This window comes from Colossoma macropomum, unplaced genomic scaffold (genome assembly GCF_904425465.1).
Source record: "Colossoma macropomum unplaced genomic scaffold, Colossoma_macropomum, whole genome shotgun sequence".
Lineage (NCBI taxonomy): Eukaryota > Metazoa > Chordata > Actinopteri > Characiformes > Serrasalmidae > Colossoma > Colossoma macropomum.
In genome coordinates, this window is record NW_023494794.1 from 14,122,421 (window position 1) to 14,148,861 (window position 26,441).

The 26,441-nt window shown below is 39.9% G+C and overlaps 1 protein-coding gene across 1 annotated transcript; it reads right to left on the minus strand.

Annotated features, from left to right (window-relative positions):
* Positions 1 to 11,538: 11,538 nt before the first annotated feature.
* On the minus strand, positions 11,539 to 23,575 carry zc3h12b (zinc finger CCCH-type containing 12B). The gene is made up of 6 exons (XM_036580967.1): positions 23,435 to 23,575; positions 23,046 to 23,362; positions 15,619 to 15,758; positions 13,984 to 14,218; positions 13,133 to 13,239; positions 11,539 to 12,998 (listed from the first exon to the last, which is right to left on the minus strand). Exons 1-6 carry the CDS (start codon positions 23,522 to 23,524, stop codon positions 11,539 to 11,541), a joined length of 2,349 nt encoding a protein of 782 aa, XP_036436860.1. The 5' UTR covers positions 23,525 to 23,575.
* Positions 23,576 to 26,441: the final 2,866 nt, after the last annotated feature.

Here is a 26,441-nt window from a genome sequence, read left to right on the forward strand (position 1 = left end):
CCTGTTCATCTTTCATAAGCTGTTACATACTTTACTGTAAATATTGTCATTTCTTTTTCTCCCAGCATGCACATTATTGGCATTGCGGTAAACGAATAAAAACAAATGAGAAATGAGTGAATTGTTTAGAACTGCTTTTTGAATATTGTGAATATATCAGAATGGGACGTTTTTATGTCGCTGTTTCCATTATTTTGTCTACATCTTTTACGTGCACCAGTATCTCACATCGCTTAATTCATATTATCTTAAACTATGAGGTGATGTCACAAATTATAAACCTGATTTCCTGTTCAGTCTTCTGCTTCTTTCATTGGGCTTTATTCGCCGACATTTCTTAAAAAGCAATTTCTTCTTAAAACCCATTTACGTAGTTTTTACGAAGATTCTGACATTCACCAGTGTTTTCTTATCTGGGGTTTGTTCTTAGGGTAAAAACAGAATCTACACACACTCAAGATTACAAAGGTGAGAACAGTTCTGCGCTTTAAGAACACGTCATGAAACTGACGGAGACTTTTTCTGAGGATCTTTCTCAAGAACACTTTTAAGAAGAAATTTAGGAAGATATTGATGAATAAGGCCCCAAAAACTTAATTTAAAAGACCACTTTGTATCAGGAAATAGCTTTGATGCTTATAGAATGTTAAAAGCAATCATAATCTATGCCATGATGTACTGAAATATGATTTTCAGTTGATTTTGTTTGGACAAATTAAAAATATTTTGTTTGCTCAGCTCTTGGAAACGTCCCCGAACAAGTTTCCTGGAACAAACACGAGAATTTATGTGCTTATAGACGTACAAGACGTCAATATTAGTGTAAATTTTGCTGCTGTCCGAAGAAGACCATGTATCGATTTTTATTTTTCTACATCATTTCAACACACCAGCTGTCCTTTATGTTATGTGAAAATTTCATGATGAATGGACCAATAGAAATGCTCTAAAATCACTTGGAATAAAATCTCTTTACATTAACTTACAGATTTGCATTATTAGTATGAATGTGTGGGTTATGAATCTCATAATGAGATTTTTTCCAAATAAAGGAGAGATAAATCTTGCAGCCTTGTTGCTTAAACAATGTATTTTTGCAGATTTTACTTTCATAATGCACCACACGTTTTCAACAGGAAACAGACAGGTCAGTGTAGCACCCACACACTGATTATGCAGCCATGCTGTTGTAACACATGCAGGATATTTTTTGGTGCTGTCATGGTGAAATAAACATGGATGTCCCTGAAAAAGATGGCGGCTAAAAGGCAGCATATGTTGCTCAAAAATGTCTGTCACTATGCTCAGTGTTAGTGGTGCTTTCACAGCTGTGCAGGTTACCTACTAATACCCACCAATACCATGACAGACGCTGGATTTTGAACTTTACGCCAGTAACAATCTGGATGGTCCTTTTCTTCTCTGGCTTGGAGAACACGTTGTCCATTACTTCCATAAACAATCTGAAAGGTTGACCCCTCAGACCACAATACACGTTTCCACAGAGCATCAGTCCATTTCAGATGAGTTAGAGCCCAGAGAAGTTGGCAGCGTTTTTCTTTATTCTTTGCAATTTGCATAGAAAGTCAATGGAAACATTGACTCCTCAGAGATATCTCCTTGAAAATGAATAACTTGTATGTAAAGGCAAGTTATGGCATAATTAAATTAAAGATGGTCTTTTCGCATACTAGGAATCAGGGCTTGTCCTTGATAAGCAAGTTAACTTTTGTTTCAACGTCTATTCAGCTGAAAGTTACTGGAAGTTGTAAGGAATTGTAAGGAAGCACAACATTTAGGAAGAAATCAGACCAAAAAAAGAGAAAAATGACAATTTTACCAACAGGGTTTGGCTTTATTGAAGAAAACAAACACATTTTGTCATTGAGACTTACATTTTGTTTGAGTCTACAGACCCAAAGAGTTACAAAGTTCGTTCATCTTCTTTTTTGGGGGGGAGGGTTCACGTTTCGTTGTTTTAACGTTTTAAAACAAGTTTCAAAAAGCAAATGTTTCATTCAACATAGAATAAAACATACTACCGTATGTCATTGTTACAACACGAGACTTCAAAGTGTTCAAATCACTCAGCCAACCTGGAACAGTGCATCGATAAATTAAAAAAGAAAAGAATTAAAAATAAAAAACCACGATACGATAAAGGAAAAGAAAACAGCTCGGTTTGATTTTGAGGACACGATTAAGAGGTCATCTGCACTAATTCACAAATTGGACTTTTTTGAAAAGCGCGATAATCATTTCATTATAGAAAACATCGAGGATATTGTCTGAAGGTTTACGTTTGTAATAAATCTGCTGGTTCCTGAGACGGGGTGCATGAGAGTGTGTGTAGGTGTGTGTTAGCTGGTATTTTATACATACATACATGTTTATCTTTTTTTAGTTTACAGATTCAGCGACCCAAAGAAACTGCCCAGAAAACATCAAAGGGGAATTCCACAGATTTAAAATGTCTGCATATTTAGATGGTTAACATGTAAACGGTCGTTCAGAGTGGTTTGGTGTGAAACGCTCTGTTATAGATAAACTTACCAAGTCAGAATTGTTCACAGTGGTGGTGATAGGAACCAGACGTCCACCTCTAAAAGCTCCCTGACAGAAAATTAATAAATAATATTCAGGAAGTTATGAGGCAAAATAGTCCCCAAAGAAAACTTATTATTTCAGATTTTCCACTATTTTCCATCATCAACACTCCATATAAAACTCATGTAGGTTCACTGGTGGTTTTGGATAGTAAATAAAATGTCTATATTTGTGTTGTAGTCATGGCGACCCCTGGTTCCTATCACCACCACTGTCAAGAAATCCAAGTCTTTACAAACAACCAATGGAGAAATTTTAAACAATCAGTGGAATTCCCTTTTTCCCCCCCCAACCCAAATTTTCCTTTTTTTTCTCCCAACCAAACAATTTTTTTGGTTTGTCAGACATTCAGAAAATTCTAGATGTAGCATTAAAATTGATTTCCATGATAACTTTCATTGTCTAGCATTATATTCCTATTTTTACATAATTCAGATTCACTACAGTGTAATTAGGCAAAACATTAGTTCCCAAAAGAGCTGAGAATGCTAGAAATAAAAACAGAAAGCAGTGATTAAAAATTCTGTTTGACATGTATTTAATTGGAAACAGTAGAAAAACAATATTTGAAGTTTTACTTTATGAGTTTATGGTTTAAATGTACACTTACTCCAAATTTGATGCCTCCAACACGTTCCAAAAAAGCTGGGCAGGAACATGTTTACCACTGTGTTTCATCACCTTTACTTTTAACAGCTCTTAATAATCTTTCGAATCCAACATTTGATCCAGTTTTGAAAGTGGAACATTTTGCCATTTTTCCGTTATAGAAGTCTTCAGCTGTGCAACCATACAGGGCCTTCGTGTATTCTGCACTTCATAATGCACCACATGTTTTCAATAGAAGACAGACAAGTCAGTCTAGTACTAGAATGTTTGTTGTTGTCATGTTGAATTTAAACATGAATGTCTGTGAAAAAGACGGCATCTAGAAGGCAGCATATGTTGCTCCAGAATGTGTTTAGTGTTAATGGTGCTTTCACAGATGTGTAGATTACCTACTAATAACCCCCCTGCACCATGGCAGATGCTGGATTTCGAACTTTATGCTGGTAACAATCTGGACGGTCCTTTTCTTTGGCCCAAAGAACGCAACATCCATTATTTCCATAAACAATCTGAAACGTTGACTCGTCAGACCACAATACTTATCACTGAGCATCAGTCCATTTCAGATGAGCTCAAGCCCAGAGAAGTCGGCGGCGTTTCTAGACGCTGTTGATATGACTTCCACTGTGCAGAGTACGGTCTTAACCTGCGTTTTTGGATGCAGCAACAGACAGCATTCATTGACTCTTAAGCCCATGTGGCAAAATCCATCTTAGAAGCATGACGTTCAATGCAATGCTGTCTGGAGGTCGAACATCATTCTGTTGTATTTTTTTGGAGATTGAAATACCTAAAAATTCTTGCAGTTGCTGGTTGAGGAACGTTGTTTATTGCGCTGATGCATTTTTTGGCAAGCCAAACTAATTCTCTCACATAAAGGACTTGGCCTTTATATCTAAGGATGCTACTTTCATATCCAAGCATGATTGCATCACCTGTTTAAGATGTTCCACAACATTTTTAGTCCTAAATTGCGTTTTTTTTGAATGTGATGTGCAGATATCAATGTCCGAATGGGTGCACTTTCACAAAAAACAACAAAGTTGATAAGATAAAATGTTAAATATTTTGCCTTTGTACTGTTTTCATCACTGCTTTCTGTTTTTATTAGCAATTCACATAGTTTTTTCAACTTTTTTGGAATTGAGGTTTGTATATTTTGTTTATATGTCTTTGCATGTGTATATTTATATATATGTATGTTTTAAGAGTTAAGAGTCTTTGATTCTATAAAGGCAGTTAAAGAGTGTGTGTATGTGTGTGTGTGTGTGTGTGCATGTACATGTGTGTGTGTATCACCTCAATACTCAAAACAACTCTTGCGACAAAACTCATCCGATTGTGTACAAGTGCTCATGTGGTCAGTCCATTTAGTTTAGATTAGTCCATTCCAAATAATCCATCAGCAATTATTTTTTTTGTTTGTTTTTCACTTAGTTCTTGCCTTCATGCTCTGACGGTGTTCAAAACAAAACAAACAAAAAAAGGGGAAAAAAAAAGCTGAGTTCACCATAAATCCACACTAGAATACACAAAAGTCCATAATTTCCATAGTTATTCATTGATATTATTTTTAACACAGAGTAACCCAAGCTAAATGTGGTTGCCATGGCAACCCACATGTCCATGTATGCATGTGTGTGCGTGCGCGCAAGTGGTCCTGCTCGGGTTCGCTGGTACATCGTTTTAGTGTGTGTGTGAGTGTTTATGTGCGTGTTTGTAAAAAGCACTAATACTGTGCAAATCTAAGTGGTTAAATTTTCGATTTTCAATATTTACAAAGGAAAAAATAGATATGTATATATTTATATATATTTATATATTTGGACAGGAGCACAGAGTCTGCGTGTGAATGTGTATGTCACCCCCGATCAATACGTCAGAGAGAGAGAGCGAGCGAGAGAGAGATGTAGACGTGGGCAGTGGTGAAGTCACAGGATGCCGCAGAATCTTCCTGCTGGAGTAAATTTCCATTTCCACCGAGAATTTACACTCCGCTTCAGTTCAGAGATGCAGCGATACGGAATTCCCCGACCGATAAACACAACCGATACTTAACGCCTGAATGTGGCCGATACCAGCAGTGGAAAAGATAGAAATTCAACTGCATCAATTTTGAATTACTATATGTTCAATAAAGTATGTGCTTATTTTCTGGCAAAAATACAATTTTCAATTTATTTTCCATCACTGTAAATTAAAAAAAAAATCTGTTTATTTTGAGTCCACTGTAGATACTCATCTAATGCTAAACCAGTGTTGAATATTTAGAGGGCTTCAAATGTCCAAAATTGTCCAATCAGGATTGTTTTCTCCATGGTATCTAGGTAGATACAGCCAAGCGAGCTCTCCTATTGGCTAGAACTTCTGGACTGAAGGCCTCAGACTTTAGATTAACTACCAACATAATGAGGAAGTGAAAGAGGTTTTTACAATGGGACCAATTTTATGAGAACATTTCATCACTCTAGTCCTTCTGGTTCTAGATAAGTGACTGACTGTGAATACGAGCTGTAGTCTAAGCAGTTGTTAGGAATGGAAAACAGCGGCGGCAGCTCTATGTCAGAACTCTCTACTGAAAGATTCACTGTAAAACTGCTACAAGCTTAGATATCTAATATTGTCGGTTACAAGCTTCAGATAAATCACATGGAATTTCCTTTACAAGCTTCAAACGTCTGTGTTAAATCTAGAATTACCAAAAAAATTTCAATGTATACAAGCGTTGGCATAGTGTTAACACACTACTAGAATCCCATAGGGGCGCTAGCAGAAGTTAGCATTATCGTTAAGGTGTTTTACTCTTTTTTGAAGGCCTAACTTTACTTGTTTTGTTTCGCTATAGCCCAAACCTAATCCTAACCATAACTCACCCAAATCCTAAACCTAATCTTAACACTGTGTTTACAGGCACTTAATAATCCAATAACTGCAGAAAATCAGATTTTGTCAGTAATCCAATCAAAGCGTTTATATTCACTTGGTTAATCAAATAATGGGGGAACTCCAGGTCTACCTGAGTCAGACAGTAATCAGATTTCTGCTACAACCAGCCAATAAACTCATAGAAGAAGACGTGATGTAAACGAAACGTAAAACTTAAACTTCATGCTGCGGCTTTTTTTGAAAACATCACACCACTTTACCTGAAAATATGAACAGACATTGTCTAGGAGACGAAGAATATTTAAATCCTTCATTTTGTCGGGCATGTATTTGGGACTGAGAAAAATGAAAGAAATCAGAGTAAGAGTTCACTTGGGCTTAGAAATCTGATTATTGAGCGCAAATCCAGCCTCTTTATCGGATTTCTTAATCAGATTTATACACCTAAATCTGATCTAAGAAATCAGAGTGTGCTGTTTACATGACCACTTGAATAATCAGATAACTGCAGAAATCAGATTATGATCGGATTATTAAGTGCATGTAAAACACTCACTGTTGAAAATGATCAGTAAAGCAATTAAAGCATCTGTAGATAATCTACAGTTGAAAAATTTAAATACAAAACATCTACTACTGTGTAAACAGGCTCCAGACAGATTTGTGAATTTGCTGTATTTTTAATATTTCTGAATCATAAATGATGAAAAAAATTATTTCGTATTATAATTACGAAATAGAAGAATCTTAAATGAATGATTTTGAAGTCTGAGACTTACAGCCCATACCAATACCGATAAATGATCATTTAACTTGAGCTTGATGTGAAACTTGGTGTGAAAACTCTAATCGAAAAATATAGCCAAATAAGACGATTATTATAAACATTTATGTATTTAGCACATACTCTTACTACACTGGCAGAGTAATGTAAAGTTATGCTATGCTATGCTATCCATTTCAGTGAACAGGAAAGCCACAGATGAGGCGCCAAGTTATCGGCTGTAATTATCGGCTGTAATTATCGGCTGTAATTCCGAAATCGGACCGAAAATAACAATAATGATATTTTCACATTTACCGGCGAATGATATATAAGCCGCTGATATATCGTGCACCCCTAGTTCACTTAGCACATCACACGTAGCGCCGTGTAGAGGTAAAGCTGAGGGAGGAAAGGGACAGAATGAGAGAGAAAGAGAGAGAAAGAGAAATCCCTGTCTATAGATGTCTGCCCGGCAGGAAAGAAGCCTTCTGTATGGGCTACACTAGTGACACATAGTGTCACTAACATTATGGCATTAATGTCTCTTTATCCTTTTAAATAAAACTAAGCTTTTTTTATATAACTATATATTTATATATATGTATATAGATGATACTGTACAGCTCATAATTTCTTTTTTTTACAATCAAGAAATAGATACAATTTGTATCAACAAGCAAAGGTCGTTTCTAGACATTTGAGGCGTGATAGCTTGCTGCGAGTGAAGGGAGGTAGAAGCTAGGAGCAAAAAGAAAAAAGGGAAATTACCTTATAAAGCTGACTTTAGTATCTCGAGATGGACCTAAACAGAACTTAGAACCTTTTCTTTTTCTTCTTCTGTCACACTCCTAGTTTCAAGTAATCTCACTGAGGATCCTGAGGGAGCATAGAAGCATAGAAGGACAAAAAAAGAGCTAAAATTCCTTTAAAATACGTTTACGAACGGCCCAGGTTTGATAAAAGCATCCTGTCTTACCCCAAATGCAGTCAGATAAGTATAGTGTCTGCAGTTTGCTTGTGGAGCTGTGAGGCTAACTTGCTAGCAAGAAATCAACGTTTACCTCAAATTAGCATCGAGCTAACTGCATGTCTAAGTCACTCACCTCAAACCACGTCAAGTTGTTAAGTAATCTTAAATAGACTTGTTAAATTTGTCCATTTTTAGCCATTCTAATGTTAAGTGTACATTACCAAGCCTGTTAGCCTATGTTAGCCACATTAGCCTTGAAGCTAACGAAGCAAACTTGAGTCACCAAACATATCTTGGCTACATTTTGTGGGTAAATTTGATTTTTCAATAAACTGTCCAGCTGTTTCAATTCAGTTTTAGCATGACCTCGTCCACTTGGTCCCACCAGTTCATTTCATTTCAGTTTAGTTCATCAGCTCAACTAAAGTTTATCAGATAAGCCCTGAAAGGGGTGAGGGAGCAGAACCTGCCCAGAAATCATTGCAATGTGATCCACAACCCTCATACACAGAGCTGTTTGTAAGCCGTAGCAGTAAAATACTTCAAAACACTTAATTTGCTGTGTTCATATTGGTTTTGATATAGCAAACTAGCCCGTCTGCTGTGCATTACAGCTGATAGATCATAGATCAACTTCACTTTGTTAGCTTGCTAGTTAGCATGCGAAAGGCTACACAGCTAGCGACAAGGCAATCCATCATGGTTTTAAATCAAAGTTTATAGCCACAAAAAGTAGTTGGGTTATTCTCTTGAACCTGACAAAAACTAGGACCCAATTTGAAAAAAATCGTTTCCTGTTTTGGATAGATAAATTAAAAATAAATATGAATGATTTAATTGATTTTAAATTCAATATTTTTCACTTCAAGTGATCAAATTTTCGTCACCACAACATAGAAAGAGTTGAACATTTGAAAATAGATCTGTAAATAATGATTTTTCCACAGTCTGTATTTTGTTTTAAAAGCTATTTAAAAAAATAAACAATAATATTCGCTGTCAGTGTTGTATCTCCAAATACTTTAAAGGAAAAGGAAAAACATTATGAATTGGTGAGGAAGTTGATGTTAAAAATTAATTTAAATATTCCAGTTAATTTTTAAATGTTTTTTATGGAGCAGTAGCCATATTTATATCAAAATATAGAGCTTTGTAGTTTTATCTCATTAGCCAGAAACACATATGTGGACACATTGAGGTAATGTGATGTGGGGAAACATTAATAATATAATAAAAAGGGTAACATAGAAAAAACAATAACATAACTAAATTAATTATTTTTGATCTGCTTATGACACTCAAATATTTATATTTGTTTTTAAGGAATTTTTTGAGATTTACTCCACTATTAACATTACTATGTTCAAACATGCCAAACAAAGTTTTTGCACTAGAAAGTGGTAACTGAGGATAACCTAACCGAGCGCCTGACCGAAGAAGCCACTTCTCAACTACACAGTGATGTGGACGCGATTCCAAGTTGGCGAGGACATGCCAAAAGCAGCATTGAAACAGAACCTGTTTAAAGCAAGCAATGCTAGCTAGCACTGTTAGTCGCATTAGTACGGCTCAATCAGGTTTTGTTTTGGGTTCTTCTGCAGAGCAAATACAGGTGTAATCTAAAATCTGTCCTATTTGTATCCTGGGGTAGAAGCTGGAAGTTAGTTCAGGGCAAAAAAATGGTGAAAGAGGGAAGGGCAGCAAGCGACCTGTCAGTCAAATGTAAGAAACAACCCAACGACAGCCTGGTGTTCCGTGTGTGTGTGTATCGCACAGGGAGAAACAGGTAGGCAGTGTGTCACACCTTCCCACGAGCGGTAACAGAACCCCTCAGGGCCCCACCTGCGCTCATGAAAACAAAAACAAAACCATAGAACCGAAAAAAAAAGAGTTAAAGTTTCCACCCAGACACCGAGAACGTCTCTGGGTCTGCAACATTCATTCAACAAGATTCTCCTAAGGATATGCTAATATACAGAGAAGGGCAGAGGTGCTATCTCCCAGCACAAATCAGAAAATAGATGCTCTTCAGAAGCATTTTGCCGATGAGACGCATTTCCCTCCTGCCCTTAGTTAACGCACAAATTTCATTACTCTATGATTAAGTTACAATTACGTCATTATGAGTCTTAATTGACTAATGAGCCAATTAAGTGTAGCGCTCTCATTTTAGTCTCATGCATGGATTCAGAGCTGTTTAAAGCTATAATCAGCACGTTCTGTAAATGCTAAATTTACATGTAAATTGGCAGATGTTAACGAAAAAAAGGCTTACTTGTGAAAATACTGGATTCCAAATAATCTCCTGAAGGAATATTCGCCATTCCAAAATATTTTCCGAATGGCGTAGCATAAATGCAGTCTACTGCAGCCTTCCTCGGCTCAAAAATGAATTCCTTACCAAAAATAACCTGACTGTAGCTTTAAAACCGTGTAAACATCTTACAGATTACTTGGAGAATCCTTTAGCATTGGTAAAGTTACTGCACAATACTAGCGTCTAGCATTACACCTCAAAATAAACACCTCTAACATGGTCGAAACACTCAACCTGCTAGCTGCTAGCTAGCATTTGTGAAACATTAAAATTTCTATATCTCTAAGTTGATTATCTTTTTGGCCTTAGTTGAGCAGCGTCAAATGATCTTTTAAAATGGCTTAGTGAGTAAGGAGGGTTAATAGCACGTTATTTTGGCAGGTATGTGGCGTTCCACACAGAATACTACCCCTCGGAAATGTAGCATCGATAAAACGTAATTGCTCTAAATACTGCCAGTGCTCGCCGATAAATACCAAACACAAACGGTGACCTTCACAACCACCCAAAAAAAACAATCACATTAACACCTGTGGTGAGGTCACTGATATAAGGCCATAAAAGTTCAAAAAGTTCAAAGTTCATGCTTTGAGGTACTCAAGAGTTCACGCTCCTTTCTGAAAGTTCACCTGTTCACACACAAGGCAAAAAAATTTGTCACAATATTTACACTGGTGCAAGTGAATACGCAATTGTACTCATATTTGTGTAAGATCGTTTCTGATCAGATAGACTTCTCTTGCTAAGAATTCACCTTTGTGTTGTCCACAACCTGGTCAAAATTTGCCTACTCATCGTAGAACTACTATCGCTTGATGTATTCCTTGAGGGACTTGCTGGACAACATCATCTGGGTCTCAGAGTCTTGGTCTAGGAGTGCTATTCCGTTTTTGCAACTCACGTCCTTCTATAAGTATATTAAAATAATTATATACTTGCAAAGAGGAGCTGATCCCAGATTCTCACTCTCGCTCTGACACTGCGGAAACCTGTTGACCCAGATGTTCCTTCTGCATAAGTGCATCTTCTGCAGGCCAAAATGGAAAGCTAAATGGTTTGAACATAAAGAAATCCCTTCTTCAATAAAGGCTAAATATGCGTCTCTTTCTCCAGTGGAAGGATTATCGTTTCGAGTCTGGGTACAAGGTCCATTATCAAATATGGCTTGTCCCAGAACATGCTGCTAATCAAGGTGATAATGCCAAAAAAGTGACTCAAGAAGCCTAGATAGAGGTAAAAATACATGACTGTTATCTTCAAGTGACTGGCCGTAACTTCATGGACTGAGATCAACTTCGGAAATGCTCAAGATGTCATACCATCCAGACATCTTCACATTTCCACTGTGCATCTTTCCATCCCTCCCTTAGCCTGCCCAAAAATTCAATGACAGGACCGCAGTTTTGTCACGATGACTGCCGCTAGTTGCTGAGGATCGGTCATGTGAGGATTCTTCTCCATGACTGAGTGGACTACGTATGCTGGAAAGATATTGCAGAGGTTGCGGTAAGTTTGGTACTGCTGCTCCGGGATTGGGTGTCGTTCTTGAGGTTCCACTGCTGGAGGTGGGCCTGGTGGGGTATCCCAGGGAGACCTCCAAATCTGCTCCATCTTTTCCGGCATACTACGGACCATGACGCGCTCGCAGCACGGCATGAGTCCTCCCGTCAGTCCGTAACCGCCGTACCCGTAAGGTTCATTCCCACAAGGCAATGGATCCCAGCTTGCATGCTGCTCCCGGCACAAAGGCGGTCGGCGCTGCCTCAGGGGATTACTCTCATATAGACGGGAGTCCGAGATGCTGTCCATGCGGGTCATTCCCAAGGATCTCCCTTGCTGTGTCGGACCAGACGAAGGCATCACGTTCTGGGAAAGTGGGGGGTAGTCGCCCGGACAGCTGGATCGGGCTCCTACAACAGGATGCTGCGCATGGGGCACAAGGTGAGCTGAGGACTGCTTGCGTGGACCTGGTTTGGGTTCGTCTGTGCCATAACTTTGGACCCTTGTCAAGGCCTCGTGGTGGAAACCATGCGCAAATGCTTGCAAGCGAGTCTGCGCAGATGACTGCACTTGGGCTTGTGGGCCTTTCATGCTGTCATCCAGACTGCCCTCCATGGAGTACATCTCTCCACCGTAGGAAGAGAAAGAGTCCGAAGAATGGCTCCGTCCAGGTTCGGGACACATGCTGGAGGCTCGTTCAGGATACCCTCCCCCTATCCCTGTCGGATCTGGCTGCTCCAGGCTACAGAAGCTGTCCTGCATACTACCCAAGCTGATGGTGGAAAAATCACTGAGCATTGAGTAGTAGCCGTGATCACTGACCACAGAATCGTACTTAGGGAAAGGTTCACTGTATGCCACAGATGCCCCCTGGCTGTTCGTGACAAGAATAGGGGGATACTGGACACTGCTGGTGTGTTCTAGAGAGCTGTGGGTGAAGTGCAGTGACCCTGGCACAGGGCTACTAGCTGACCGAGTGTTCAGGGCACCGGCCGCATGACTTTTTGTGGGCGGCATGGTGGGGACACTTAGTGCCGTCACTAAGGATGGGACGGAATTTGCTTCGGCTTTCCTAGCTGGACAGAGTCGCTCTTCCTGCTCGCATGCCACCGAGCGGATACTCGGGTCCGATTGCCGCTTTGGCGCCACTCGTTTGGCCTCCGAACCGTCCCCCTTGGCAGCGGTGCCGGAGGTGCCACACTTAGCAAGAGCACCCTCGCTCATGGTTTTCACAGCAGATAGTTTGGCGAAAGCTCTGAGTTCATCTGCTACAGAGCGCATGGGCTGAGCGGCTCTCTCCGGGTGGTAGTACTTACACTTGTGACCGTATGTGCACTTCTTACCTGAGATGAAACAGGAATAAAAGGGACAGCAAAACATACTGAGTGCAGTGACGGATACTCAAATTCAAACTTTATAAGTATATTTTAATAATAGAGTAACATATGACGTCATTTCCTACTTTTGCTGTACTGACCGTAAGGACACGGTTGCTTCTTGTGTTCCGGTACCACGGGTCGCTTCCGCAGGAAATTCTCCAAGCTTGGACCATGTCTGCCTAGTGGGTCATCAGGGGGCATAAATCTGCAAACCAGTAAGAAAACATGGACTGACTTCAGGTCTGAATGCATATACGGTACTGTGCAAATAAAAACCTTCATTTATTACATTCCCAGTCAAAACAAGACATTAAGTACAAGTTATTCATTTTTCGGGAGATATTTTCAGGAGATTAGATACAAGATAACCCACTTGCATAAGGAAGGCAAAAATCAAAGGAAAATAAATACTGAAAAGAAACTGAAAAGAAACAAAAAAACAGAAGAACACTTTGCACTAGAACCCAGAAACTTAACAACTAAGATGTGATAAATTTGTCTAAATTTGTAATTGGGATTGTGATAAGCATAAAACGCTAAACCATAAAATCATAAACTACTAAGACTGAACTTTGGAGGTGTGTCTGCAGGTTTCTTCGAGAAACTAACAGTGAGTCTCCTGAAAAGAATGGAAGCTGGAATAAAGGTAAAGAGTGGACACACTAAAATACTGAAAAATCTGATATTTAGTTGTTGAGGTTTCTGTGTTAAATTTCCTGTTAAATATTCTGCTTTTTTTCCTGACACTGAAAAATGAATAACATGTTCTTAACGGTCTCTGATTTTTGCTCAGTTCTGTACGTCATTAACATGTCAAACTCAAATAATAATAGACATTCAGACTAGATTATTTTGGGCTGGTGAGCGCAAGAGAGAGCGCGTGCAGAAGAAGAGGCGGAAAGAAAACAAGAGAGAAAACCCAGTCACCATAGCAACGGCGTGAGCGTACTTGTCATTGACGAAGCTGTACATGAGGAGCCGTTCCTCGATGAACTTCTTCCACTCCGGTTTCTCGTTCTGCAGGTCCCGGTAGTTGTCATTGGAGACGATGATGCCGTCAGAATCATAGGCCAGCTTGACAATGAAGCGGTCATCGTAACAAACGACCCGTCGGCCCTGGACACGACGAGACGGGGTGAAGACCAGGATCTTCTCTTTCTCCAGCTTCCTCAGGATCTCCTGATCTGCACACAGAGGCGTCATCCAACATTTCGTCTTCCTACACACCCCCGTGTTGTTGCACTTGTCGATTCACAATAGCAGTCATTATGGTTATAAAAGTCTTACAAAAGTCGATTTTGGACATCCCTGGTCAAATTCCATGTTTTGTTGATTTTCTAAGTGGAAATAAGTCAACACATCCTCTACTGGCCACATTTTACATATTTATGTTTCCAACATGTTAAACATATCAAACAGATAGAAATTGTGCACTAAAGTTGGCAGAAATATGGCAGAAAAAATGCCATATTTGAGTGTGTTCTCTGTAGAGGATGTGGAATGTTCCAACTTTTGCACACGACTCACACATTCACTTTCAGAAATAGATCTGCAAATATAATTACATTTAAATACAAAGCAATATATGTTTTTCTAAATAGAATGCATGGTGATCAGTTTGAGCAATAACTAGGACGGGTAGGAATTCCATAAATATTTCAAAATTTCTGCATAGGCAATTGGTTAAGACAATGCGGCCCAAAGTGTGGCCTGAAGGCAAAAATGTTTGTTTGGCAAACATGTTTTTATATTATATATAAATTATTATTCCTATTTTACTTTTAAATTTTTATTTTTTTGCAACAATAAAAATGTACAAATATTTTTTTTAATATTAAAAATTATTTTTTAAAAAATTAAGGTTATATTTTAATAAAATAATATTAAAATAATAATATTTTAGAAAAATATAAAAAAAAATCAAACTTGAAAAAAATTGAAATCTGAATTGAACTGAAAACTTAAATCTTTTATTGTTGTCATTTTGGCCCTCGGCCCCCTTATTGACAAAAAGTTTGGGCAACCCTGGTTAAGACTGAGTAAACAAAGTCGTTCAGAATGGTTTGGTCTGAAATGCTGTGTTCTAGAGAAACTTACCGAGTCAGAATTGTTCACAGTGGTGGTGATAAGAACCAGACGTCCACCTCTAAAGCTCCCTCACAGAAAGTTATTACATCAAATGAATTCACTGCCTGATGACTGAGACACTGTTTTATGATAGTTTTAAGTAGATTCTGTTATAAAACATACTGTTTAACCCCTTAAACGCCATCATCAACATTCCATATAAACTCAGAAGACTCGTGTAGGTTCACTGGTGGTTCTGGATAGTAAATAAAATGTCTATATTTGTGTTGTAGTCATGGCGACCCCTGGTTCCTATCACCACCACTGTAAAGACATCTGAACCATTTCACACCAAACCACTCTGAATGACTTTGTTTTTGAAAAATCTGTGGAATTCCCCTTTAAGAAGCCCCCCGTGTAGACCCTCACCGAACAGCTGAATATTGGCCGCTCCTTCTTTACTACACTGTCAAGTGAAAACACCCCCACACAGTCGAAGCTACAGCCAAACACGCACCTGTTATAGGGGCGTCTGGTCTGGACTGCTCTTTCCTCCATGCTGGTACAAACACGGTGATGTCTTTGTGTCCTTTCTCCAGGAACCAATCAACCGCCAGCTGGATGCCCAGGCACGAGAAAACCTCTTTGTTTCCATGGCTACAAAGCATCACAGATACCAAGTTACTCACACATGCTCGAGCACAGCCGCCCCCGCATGCTGCTGTGCACGTGTACCGGCTCACCTCACCCAAACCCCAATCAGGATGTTTTTAACAACTTATTTACATATTAATTGACTGGAACCTTCACTGTCTGTATTGGGGAGAGCGCATTAATAATATTCTTACACAAGCAGCCCACACATCTCTGCTACAAATTAAAACACAAACTTTGTTTCCAGCTCCCAGCGTTTGTGAACAATTCAGCCGGAAGTGGCGCGAGTGCAAATACACTGATCAGGCATGACATTAAGACCACCTCCTTGTTTCTACGCTCGTTGTCCATTTTATCTGCTCCACTTACTATATAGGTGCACTTTGTAGTTCTACAGTTACAGACTGTAGTCCATCTGTTTCTCTGATACTTTGTTAGCCCCCTTTTACCCTGTTCTTCAGTGGTCAGGACCCCCATGGACCCTCACAGAGCAGGTACTATTTGGGTGGCGGATCATTCTCAGCACTGCAGTAACACTGACGTGGTGGTGGTGTGTTAGTGTGTGTTGCGCTGGTCTGAGTGGATCAGACACAGCAGTGCTGCTGGAGTTTTTAAACACCTCAGTGTCACTGCTGGACTAAGAATAGTCCACAAACCACAAATATCCAGCCAACAGCGTCCTGTGGGCAGCGTCCTGTGACCACTGATGAAGGACTAGAGGATGACCGACACAAACTGTGCAGCAGCGGATGAGCTATCGTCTCTGACTTTACATCTACAAGGTGGACTGACAAAGTAGGAGTGTCTAATAGAGTGGACAGTGAGTGGACACAGTGTTTAAAAACTCCAGCAGCACTGCTCTGTCTGATCCGCTTGTACTAGCACAACACACACTAACACACCACCACCACGTCAGTGTTACTGCAGTGCTGAGAATGATCCACCACCCAAATAGTACCTGCTCTGTGAGGGTCCATGGGGTCCTGACCACTGAAGAACAGGGTAAAAGGGGGCAAACAAAGTATGCAGAGAAACAGATGGACTACAGTCTGTAACTGTAGAACTGCAAAGTGCACCTATATAGTAAGTGGAGCTGATAAAATGGACAATGAGCGTAGAAACAAGGTCAGAATGTTATGCCTGATCAGTGTATATTACAGCTCAGCCCATAGGCAGAGTTAACTGTAACAGACTGATGGACAAGTTTATAACAGTTGTTGAAAGTCTGTTACAAACACATTTAATCCATTTTTGTCTAAATTTTATGTTTTCCCATACATAAAAATATATGCATCAAAATGAATATGATTAGTGAAAAGCGTGTTGGCAGATATCAGAACAATAAAATTACATTTTTTCTTACACGACATCTGTAGTTATACTTTTCTAGTTTTGATGAATCTGTGCATAAAAACAATTGTTTTGAATGTGTACGTGGGTAAATTGTCCTCTCTGATTGTTTATTTTGGGGGTCTTAGTTTGGGAGGCTGTACTTTAACCTGGCTAGATCTCACTGTGACTGTGTTAACATGCATTCTACACACACACAATGCAAAAACAGTCTTCAGGGTGAATCTGGAGAAACATCTTAAAATTCACAGGTTTTGTTGCTATGTGAAACCATGTTTATATTACATTTTTCATATTATATTTGTTTTGCTGTTGACCATCCCCGCCCTACATCAGTCTCGGCTATCGGCCAATCCTGCTGAAAGGCAAAGTATCAGCCCCAAAAACACTTATTAGGAGTTGAATGTGTTATATTAGATCAGGACGGACCCTAAAATGTGCTCAGCTGTGACTCTTCAAGCCTCAAACTGATCAACCTGAGGGATTTGGAATTAGCATAGTGTCAACCTCATATCTCCAAAACAATAACTCGAAAATGTGAAGAACAGAGAAGGGAAAAGGGCTCTTAAAGGAGCACTCCAGTCAAAATAAAAACTTTAAACAACACTATCCGATGTAAACGTGCCTAGAGTCCGATTTTCCAGTTTAAAATCTAGGAAAACCCCTTTCTGATGATGTATCTTGAAGGTGGAGGGGAATTTTGAAAAAATACAACTGCTTTGGGTGGATTTTGGGGGTTGTTTTTATTTTTTTTTAACACAGAGGGCAGAAAGCTAGAAATAATGCTGGCAGTAACTGCGGTACCTGTAAATGACCCTTCAGATGAGGAGGAAAGCAAGCTAAGAGTTAAAGGTACCAAGCGAGCTGGCTAGCTAGCTAAGTTACCTCAGTTTGGCTGCTTATCTCTTTGCTAAAAGTGTAAAAACATTAATTTTGTGCTGAATAAAGACAGAATCCTGGTATGTCTTACTACTTTGTCCAGCAGCTACACTAATGCTAGCTTGGTTGCATTTATTAGCCTGTAGCTCAGCAGCTAGGCTAGCAGCCAGGATTAGCTGACACAACAGGGATTCTCTGTTGTTGTAAGACAGATTTGTGTAATGCATGCTGGGTATTGTAGTAAGAAAACACTGATGAACCTAAACAAGAAATAAATTCTGAAAATGATGCAAGAAACTGTGACAAATGTTAAACACATTTTTAAGCTAGTCTCATCCAGAAATGCACATTTAGCTTAAATGATATGAGATTTTATTCCAGGTAGTTTTGTAGGGCGTGTCTTTAAATGGTGTAAAAGGCTATAAAAACAACATTTTGAGGTTTTATATGACTATTTGGTAGAAAAGCTATGATAAATTACTTCCTTCCTGCAAAATGAGCAAAACACCATGCTGAAAAAAGACCATTACGATTAAAACGAATGGGAATTGGCTTAAAGATTTCCTATAGAGACCACCAGTTTCCTGTCGAACACCTATAGATCCCATTACAAAATGATCAAATGCATTCAGAAGCAGCCATCAGTAACCTGTTAAACCATTGAATCCTCTATATTGTTCTACAGAAACATTCATTTTTGTGTCCCTAGCTGGATATACACATACCTACAGATATATTACACATAAAAAAAAACATGTTAGGGTTACAATTTATTTATATTTTAAATTAAAGCAATAAGTTATTTTAACAGTTACACTTTCTTGAGCCTCAATTTAGCAATATTGGTCTATAAATCAATTACATAGAATTCCAAGCACCACAGAAGAGCTCGTCCTCACAGTCATGTGTGAAGGCTGAGGCCATATTTTGAGGTAAAAAACATGTTTTTCTGCCATTTTAACTGCAATAATCTCTACATGACTATGAAATATATGATGTAAATGACATAAAGAAAACAAATAAATATTATAAAATATATAATGAAAGTTGTTGTTCCCAGGAGTCATGTCACTGGTGTTACAGCGTAACAAAAAATCTCTTATTTTGAAATAAAAGTCACACTGATGACATCACTCGACTTCCTTTTACCTGTTTTCTGAGGATCTATGAAGAAAAGCTCATGGTGAGTCCACTGTGTCTTTCAGTTATCAGAGATTTTCTCATTTAGCTCATGATTTCATATGAAGCTTTTAGCTGAAGTCACTGGTGTGACCGACTTCATTCTGAGGAAATTGTGAAAAAATAGAAAACAAATGGATTAAATTACATATTTTAGTGGATATTCCATGACTGGCAACATGTGGTTTGATGCTCTGTAGCAGCCATTTTGTAAAATGCATTGTTCATTAAAAATGTTTCCTTTATTATGTGTAACACCAGTGAGGATCAGTCACACCAGTGACTCCTATGGAGAGACAGAAAAGTGGACATTTCTGTAGAATGACCCTTTAAAAAAGCCAAAACACATAACAAAACTATCAGGAACCAACATAGAAAACTCCTAACAGTGTTGGTGGGTTTTTTTAGCAGGGCAGCGAGACCACGGCGTCCTTTAGAGAGGTCCAGGAGGACGTCTGCACCGCAGTTTAATATTTTCCCTACTTTAACGCACTCGATAACACGTTAGACGGTTATTAAGCCCTTGATGAGCTGACTCAGGTGTGGCGTTTCAGAGAAGGGGAAGCTGCAGTGCAGTAGAGCTGAGTGGTCCCTCAGGATTAGGACTTAAAAGCCCTGCAATAGCGGAAAATCTGGCAACTTGACCAGTCGTCTTACTCATATTCCACGTTTTCCTCAATTTTATTAATAAACCGTTCCTTCTCATGTGGAATCTACCCCTCTTGCTTTTCCCCGTCCCACCTGCTGGGGGCAGTGCTGCACCTTCATGCTGCTGAACCTGTTCACAAGCATGCCGAGGCCACAAAAACACATCACTAACAGCTGTTTATCAGCCACAAAGTCACATTTCAGGCACATTTATGCATCTGTTTACCATAAGGCATCAGACTAAACGCAATATCGTAGATTTCCTGGCCTGAGTCATGAATCATCTGGTTAGCAAATGCTTTGTAAGTGTTTGAATAAGGAAAACCCAAATTTAGTGTTGAGTAAACTGCTCTAAATGTCAGTATGTTGTAAAAAAAAAAGAGATATATTTAGTAAACTGAATCCCGAGCTCAGCTGTTGGTCATACATCTCCCTTTCAAGGATGGTCAGCTTGATTCTGTGGGTGGGCGGACTTTACAAAAGTGGAAAACAAACGTCAAACCGTTCCGGATCATTTTACCTACCACTTGTTGCACTCCTACTCAAGCTGTTTTGCCTTGTACTCAAATTACTAATTTTATATTTATTTAAAAAATTTTTTACCATATACAGTACGGTGCAAATCTAAGGTAAGTGTTTATTTCCTTTAGAATTACACTAATATTAAAATAAATGTAAATAATATTATTAGGGGTGGCCAATATGACAATATATCGTTATCGTGATGAATTATGTCACAATACAATATACTTTTTTGAAAATAATGTGCATGTTGTCAGTACTTGTACTGTAAAACACTGACTTACTGCATGTTTCATTACAAAGAGAGCAAAATTAGTCCTCTTTAACTGGATATAGAGACAAATACTGAATAAAAATCATTGTGTTAGCACTACTGGCTCTTTTATCTCTGTTCCAGCTGATCAGAAGTCTGAAAAAATAAATATCGTAACATTTTGTGTATCGTGAAAATTTCTTGCCCCACCTATAATATTAATACAGTAGTGATTTTATGTATATTAATGTCTGTTTAACCATTTCCAGCTCTTTCCTTGAGGAAGCCCAGTCTTATTTGTAGTTATTGTCCAATACCTGCTTTATCTAATCAATAAATCACTAAATTTAATCAGGTTCTGCTGATGGAACGTGATGGCTGGAGGCGTTCAGGAGAAATCTAGAACCAAACTTTGTTCTTCAAACCAGCTTTTTTTTGAAAATAAGAAATTCTTGTTACTTTTTACTATATTTTTTTTGCATTTATTCTAATGATATATGATTGTTTACAAGTAAAACCACATGTTAGTGCAAAGATAAATGGGGTTTAGATGCCTAAGACTTCTTCAGTGTTGTATACAATCTATTTGTTACAGTTTCAAAACCTGAACATAACATGTATATTAAGTAATGGGGACTTTCCACTAAAAACACCTTCTAGTCATGAAATGATTTTAGCAGTTCTTTAAATTTCAGAGCTGGAAAATCCGAACACTGCACATTTCAGTGTTTTCCCTGAAGTCCATATTGCTGCTATACTGTATGTCATTTATTAATCCACTCAGCCAGAGACCCGTTAAACTGTCTTTCGGTATTAGTTATTCATTTTTCAGGAGATATTTCTGAGGAGATTAGATAAAATTTAATTCACTTGCATAAGAAAGAAGTAAGTAAGTGAAAAAAGCAGAGTTCAACAAAACAGGGCTCCTAACAACCACCTGGAAGACCTGGTAGACCCCAAAACTGCCCCCATCAGATGAACAGCACTTAAAGCTTTCATCTCTGAGAGAGAGGAGAAAATCAAGCTGCTTCAGATCTGAAAACATCCACAGGTGTTTCTGTCCATCCTTCCACTGTGGGAAGACGACTCAGCGTTGTGGGTCTGAAGGGATGTGTAGCTGATCAAGAAGAACCTCACAATTTTCTCTGGACCTGGGTTTGTTCTAGAATCCTCTCTAAACCGGATCTATAAACCACTCGGGAACTGAGTGTGTCCTAGTAATCTCTCTTGAGCTAGGTTTGTTCTAGAACTCTCTCTGGAGTTGATCTAGAAACCGCTCTGGAACTGAGTATGTTCTAGAATTCTCTCTGGAACTTGGTTTGTTCTAGGGACCAATTATTTCTGGGACCTAGCGTGCTCCATAATCAAGTTTTTTCCTAGATCTGACTCAGGATCTGAATATGTCCCGAGAATTATGTCTGGAACAGGATATGTTTGAGAATCCTCTCCTGAACGTGTTCTCAAACAAGCTCTTAGAAATGAATTTGTTCTAGAATTACCTAGTGTGTTCTTGAACTAGCTCTGGATCCAAATGTCTTCCAGAACCAGCTCTGGACCTGAGTGTGTTCTAGAATTCTCTGTGGACTTTGCTGTACTCTAGAATTCCCACTGGGACATAGTGTGTTCTAGAACTAGCTCTGGAATCAAGTGTTCTACTTGTCTTCTAGAATCAGCCCTGGATGTGAATGTGTTGGCTCTGGAGCCGAATATGTTCTAGAACTGACTAAGAGCACTATTTTAATAAAAATATGTGATAGACAGACATCCTTCCTTTGTTCTCTCTCTCACTCTCTCTCTCCTCATTCTAGATGTCAAGAAGAACCTCACTGAGAAAAGGAGACGGACACATCAGAGTCCAGACCTCAACACCACTGAATGGGTTTGATTACTTCAGAAAATGATCAACCAGCTTCTAAGACTGAACTTTGGAGGTGTGTCTGCAGATTCTTTGAGGAACTGAAAGTGAGTCTCCTGAAAAGAATGGAAGCTGGAATAAAGGTAAAAAGTGACTCACTGAACACTGAAACATCTGATATGTTGTTGAGGCTTCTGTGTAGGTTTTTGTAAAAAATAACTTATTTTTATAAAAATATTTAAATATTTTCTGCTTTTTCTTGACTCCTCATTGGAAAATGAAGGGTGGTCTCCTACTTTTGCAGTATACTGCTGTAAATATTGGATATATGTATGTATTGTGATACTCTTCACGGTGGTGGATTGTATTTGTTCATATTTATTTGTTTACTATTTGTATTCCATACTGTCCCTTTACATGAGCACCAATTTTACCAAGACAAATACATTATTGTGCAAGTTAATTTGACCATTAAATTGATTCCTCACAATTATTCAGTCACGATTCTTTAGGAAATGATCTCAAATTTCATTTCGATTTGATTCGATTCACTTATTTATTTCCACATTAGGGGAAAACATAAAAGAATATAAAGTTAGCGTACCTCATGGCTACGTTGGATCCGTCTATAACGATGGGTCGGAGGTTATCGTACGTGTCTGTCGTCTCCTCTTCAAGTGAAGCCTCTGGACTGACCGCCTCCTTGGCCCCGGGACCTCGAGGTGCTAAACCAGCCGAACTGACTGGCGCCTGGGCCTCCAGCTCCCCTTTGTTTCCGAGACGGACGAGTTCGGCCAGGACATCGTTGATTAGAGCGCTGGGACCTAGTTTGCTCAAGACGGACTCCACTTGCTCTCCGGAATAGCCTAGCTTTAGCGCAAACTCCATTTTGGTTTGGTAGTCTCTGCTTTCACTGCTCATCTGTTGCAACGAGGCGTGGTCTGTGGAGGTAGGGGGCATTCTGTGGGCGGAGTCTGAGCGTGCGTCTTCGGCCCGTAGCTCCTGTAGGGTGCTGCTCTGGCTGAAACTGGGACGGTCCAAGCACGGCGATCGGCAGAGTTGGCGGTGCGGTTTCGTGGCCATTAGTGGCTCTCGTTTCCTTCCTCCTCCGGTTTCTGCGGCTCCGCCCCCTGCTCCTCCTCCCGAACTCCCGCTCCGCGACCTTGCCTCTCCTTCGCTCTCTGAGCTGCTGCCCTCTTCCTCTCCTTCGTCGTCCTCCTCCTCTTCCTCCTCCTCCTCTGGCGAGGCGTGGCCGGTGGGCGAAGGTGCGGGTTGCGGGTCACGGCACCATCCACGGTGCTCCATCTTGAGGCGCTGCAGCATGGCGCATGCGGCCGTCACCTGGGCGGGGCCGCCCTGCAACTCCAGCGCATGGTCCCTCACCTGCAGCACCGCACAGCTCTCGTACTCGATGGCGGCGCGGAGGGAGTGCAGGCGCCGCTGCAGCCACAGGGTCAGGCGCTCGCGGTGCCGCTGGGCGGGCGCGATCAGAGACACGATGTAGTCCTGGAGGGGGAGAGAGAGAGAGAGAGAGAGAAAGAGAGGGAGAGAGGGAGAGATAATTAGTAAAAATTACTTTAATAGTTAGAAATAATCCTTGGAAATGAGCGTGTCCTAGAATTCTCTCTGGAACTGGGTTTGTTCTAGAATTCTTTCTGAAACTTGGTTTGTCCTAGAATTCTCTCTGGAACTGATCTAGAAAGCTCTCTGGAACCGAGTGTGTCCTAGAATTCTCTCTGGATCTGGGTTTTGTTCTAGAATTCTCTCTGGAACTGATCTATAAACCACTATGGAACTGAGTATGTCCTAGAATTCTGTCTGGAACTTTGTTTGTTCTAGAATTATCTCTGAGACCTAGCGTGCTCCAGAACCAGAATCTGTTCTTGAATTATATCTGGAACTGAATATGTTCGAGAATCCTCTCCTGAATGTGTTATAAAACAAGCACTGGACCTGAATTTGTTCTAGAATCCCCTAGTGCTTTCTTGAACCAGTTCTGGATCCAAATGTGTTCTAGAACCGGTTCTGGGCCGAGTGTGCTCTAGAATCAGCCCTGAACCGGAGTGTAGAATCCTCTGTGTGTTCTAAAACCAGCTCTGGAATCAGCCCTGGATCTGAAAGTGTTGGTTCTAGAACTAAAAGCACTGCTTTAATAAAACAATAGGTGGTAGATCACATCTCTTCCTTTGCTCTCTCTCTCTCTCTCTCTCTCTCCACTCACTCCCTCTCTCTTCTCTCTCTTTGGCTCTCTCTCTCTCTCTTTGTCTCTCTCTCTTTCTTCTCACTTTTTCTCTCCTCATTCTTTCACTCTTACTCTCTCTGTCTCCTCTCACTGATTCTCTCTCTCTCTCTCTCTCTCTGTATCTCTCTCTCTCTCTCTCTCCTTCTCTCTCTCTCTCTCTCCCTCCTTCTCTCTCTCTCTCTGCACGTGGGTGTGAAAGAGAGAGAAAAATCACGGGGAAAAAAAGTTCAAACACACCTTCTGAACACCCCACACACACACACACTCACACACACACACACACACACACACACACACACACACACACACACACACACAGAGACACACACACACACACAGAGACAGAGGAAATAATAAGGCTGCGTTTCTCCTCGCATGCAGCACAAAGCATACTGGGAATGACCCCGTCTCCTCTTGCGTAATTGGCTGAACAGGACAGTCTGGACCATTTTCTTGTGTCCTGATTGGCCGAGACACAGGAAGCCCAATCATCTCGTAAAGAAGCGAACTGCTTGTTGAACGTCTAATGTGAAAAATATAAAACTGAGCACTCGAAGGAAAACTGTGACATCGGAACAGGACGAAGCCAGCTAGCCGCCATAGCACATCCCAGATTAGGGACGTGGGAAATGTGGCCAATATTAATATTTTTAATGGAAATAAATGTTTTCACAGACTGACAAGCTGTGGCTGACAAGAAGCCCTCACTGAGAGAGGGAGAAAGGACAGCGGGCCACTGAAGGCAAAGCTGGCAGACCGCTGGCTTTTTGCTCAGTGTTTTCCTGGTGGTTAAGCAGAATATTAGGCAAAATTCCACTTTTTATTGCTCATTTTTCACTCACAGGCCAATTTACTTACTTTCATTCATTCATTTCTTTTGTTATGCTTTGCAAATTAGTTTAGTAAATACTTTAAATGTAGCCCAGGAATAGCAACAACTTCAATAAACTCATTTATCAGGCCTGGTCTAATTTCTCTCAGTTGTGTGTAATATTTGTCTAAGTTTATTTTTCCCAAAATAAAAGTCTGTGGCAAACAGTCAGCTGGGTGCCACCTCATCAAGCCAGCGGACCTCTATGTGCTTGCTCTCTGGGTGAACTGACCACCCCAGAGTCCAGACCTCAATATCACTGAATGTGTTTGATTACTTGAAAATGATCAACCAGCTTCTAAGACTGAACTTTGGAGGTGTTTCTGCAGATTCTTTGAGGAACTGAAAGTGAGTCTCCTGAAAAGAATGGAAGCTGGAATAAAGGGAAAGTAGCAGGTTTTTCATCCACCAGTTTTTTTTGTGAATTTTAAAAATGCGCAAAAAAAACAAAAACTTGAATGTAAAAAGCCTGAAATTTGAAAAACACCCAAATACTGCAGTAAGAGTTTTACACAAGGACGAGCTGGAAAAGTTAGAATATCGCTAAGCCGAAATGCAAAAAAAGAAAAAACAGAAAAGGGTTTTTTGAATAAACGATGATGTATCAAGCCATAAGTGAGAAACAACTGGCCCTACAGACAGTCTGATCGCGGCATGTGGGGCTTTTTGAAGGTTGCTTTCAACAAGATAAGCGTCTCTGTCGTTGCCACTCCGGGCTGGAACTCCTGCTATAGTGCTATGTAACTTTGAAGAAGCTCGGTATTCCCAGCATGGACATCATGGCAGAGGCTACGAAGAGACCGGAAAAGACACTGTCGGAGGAAGGGAAGAAGAAAAAAAGAGAGAGTGACTGAGCAAGAGATCAGACAAGAGTAAATCTCAGACTG

What these genes read in the sequence shown, in the direction of transcription:
- zc3h12b (XM_036580967.1), bottom strand. Translation starts at nt 23,524, where the DNA reads ATGGCCACGAAACCGCACCGCCAACTCTGCCGATCGCCGTGCTTGGAC. An exon ending in GGATCCAACGTAGCCATGAG is followed by an intron (nt 15,759 to 23,045) that starts GTACGCTAACTT and finishes GATGCTTTGTAG; the next exon opens with CCATGGAAACAAAGAGGTTT. An exon ending in ACCAGACGCCCCTATAACAG is followed by an intron (nt 14,219 to 15,618) that starts GTGCGTGTTTGG and finishes CTCTGTGTGCAG; the next exon opens with ATCAGGAGATCCTGAGGAAG.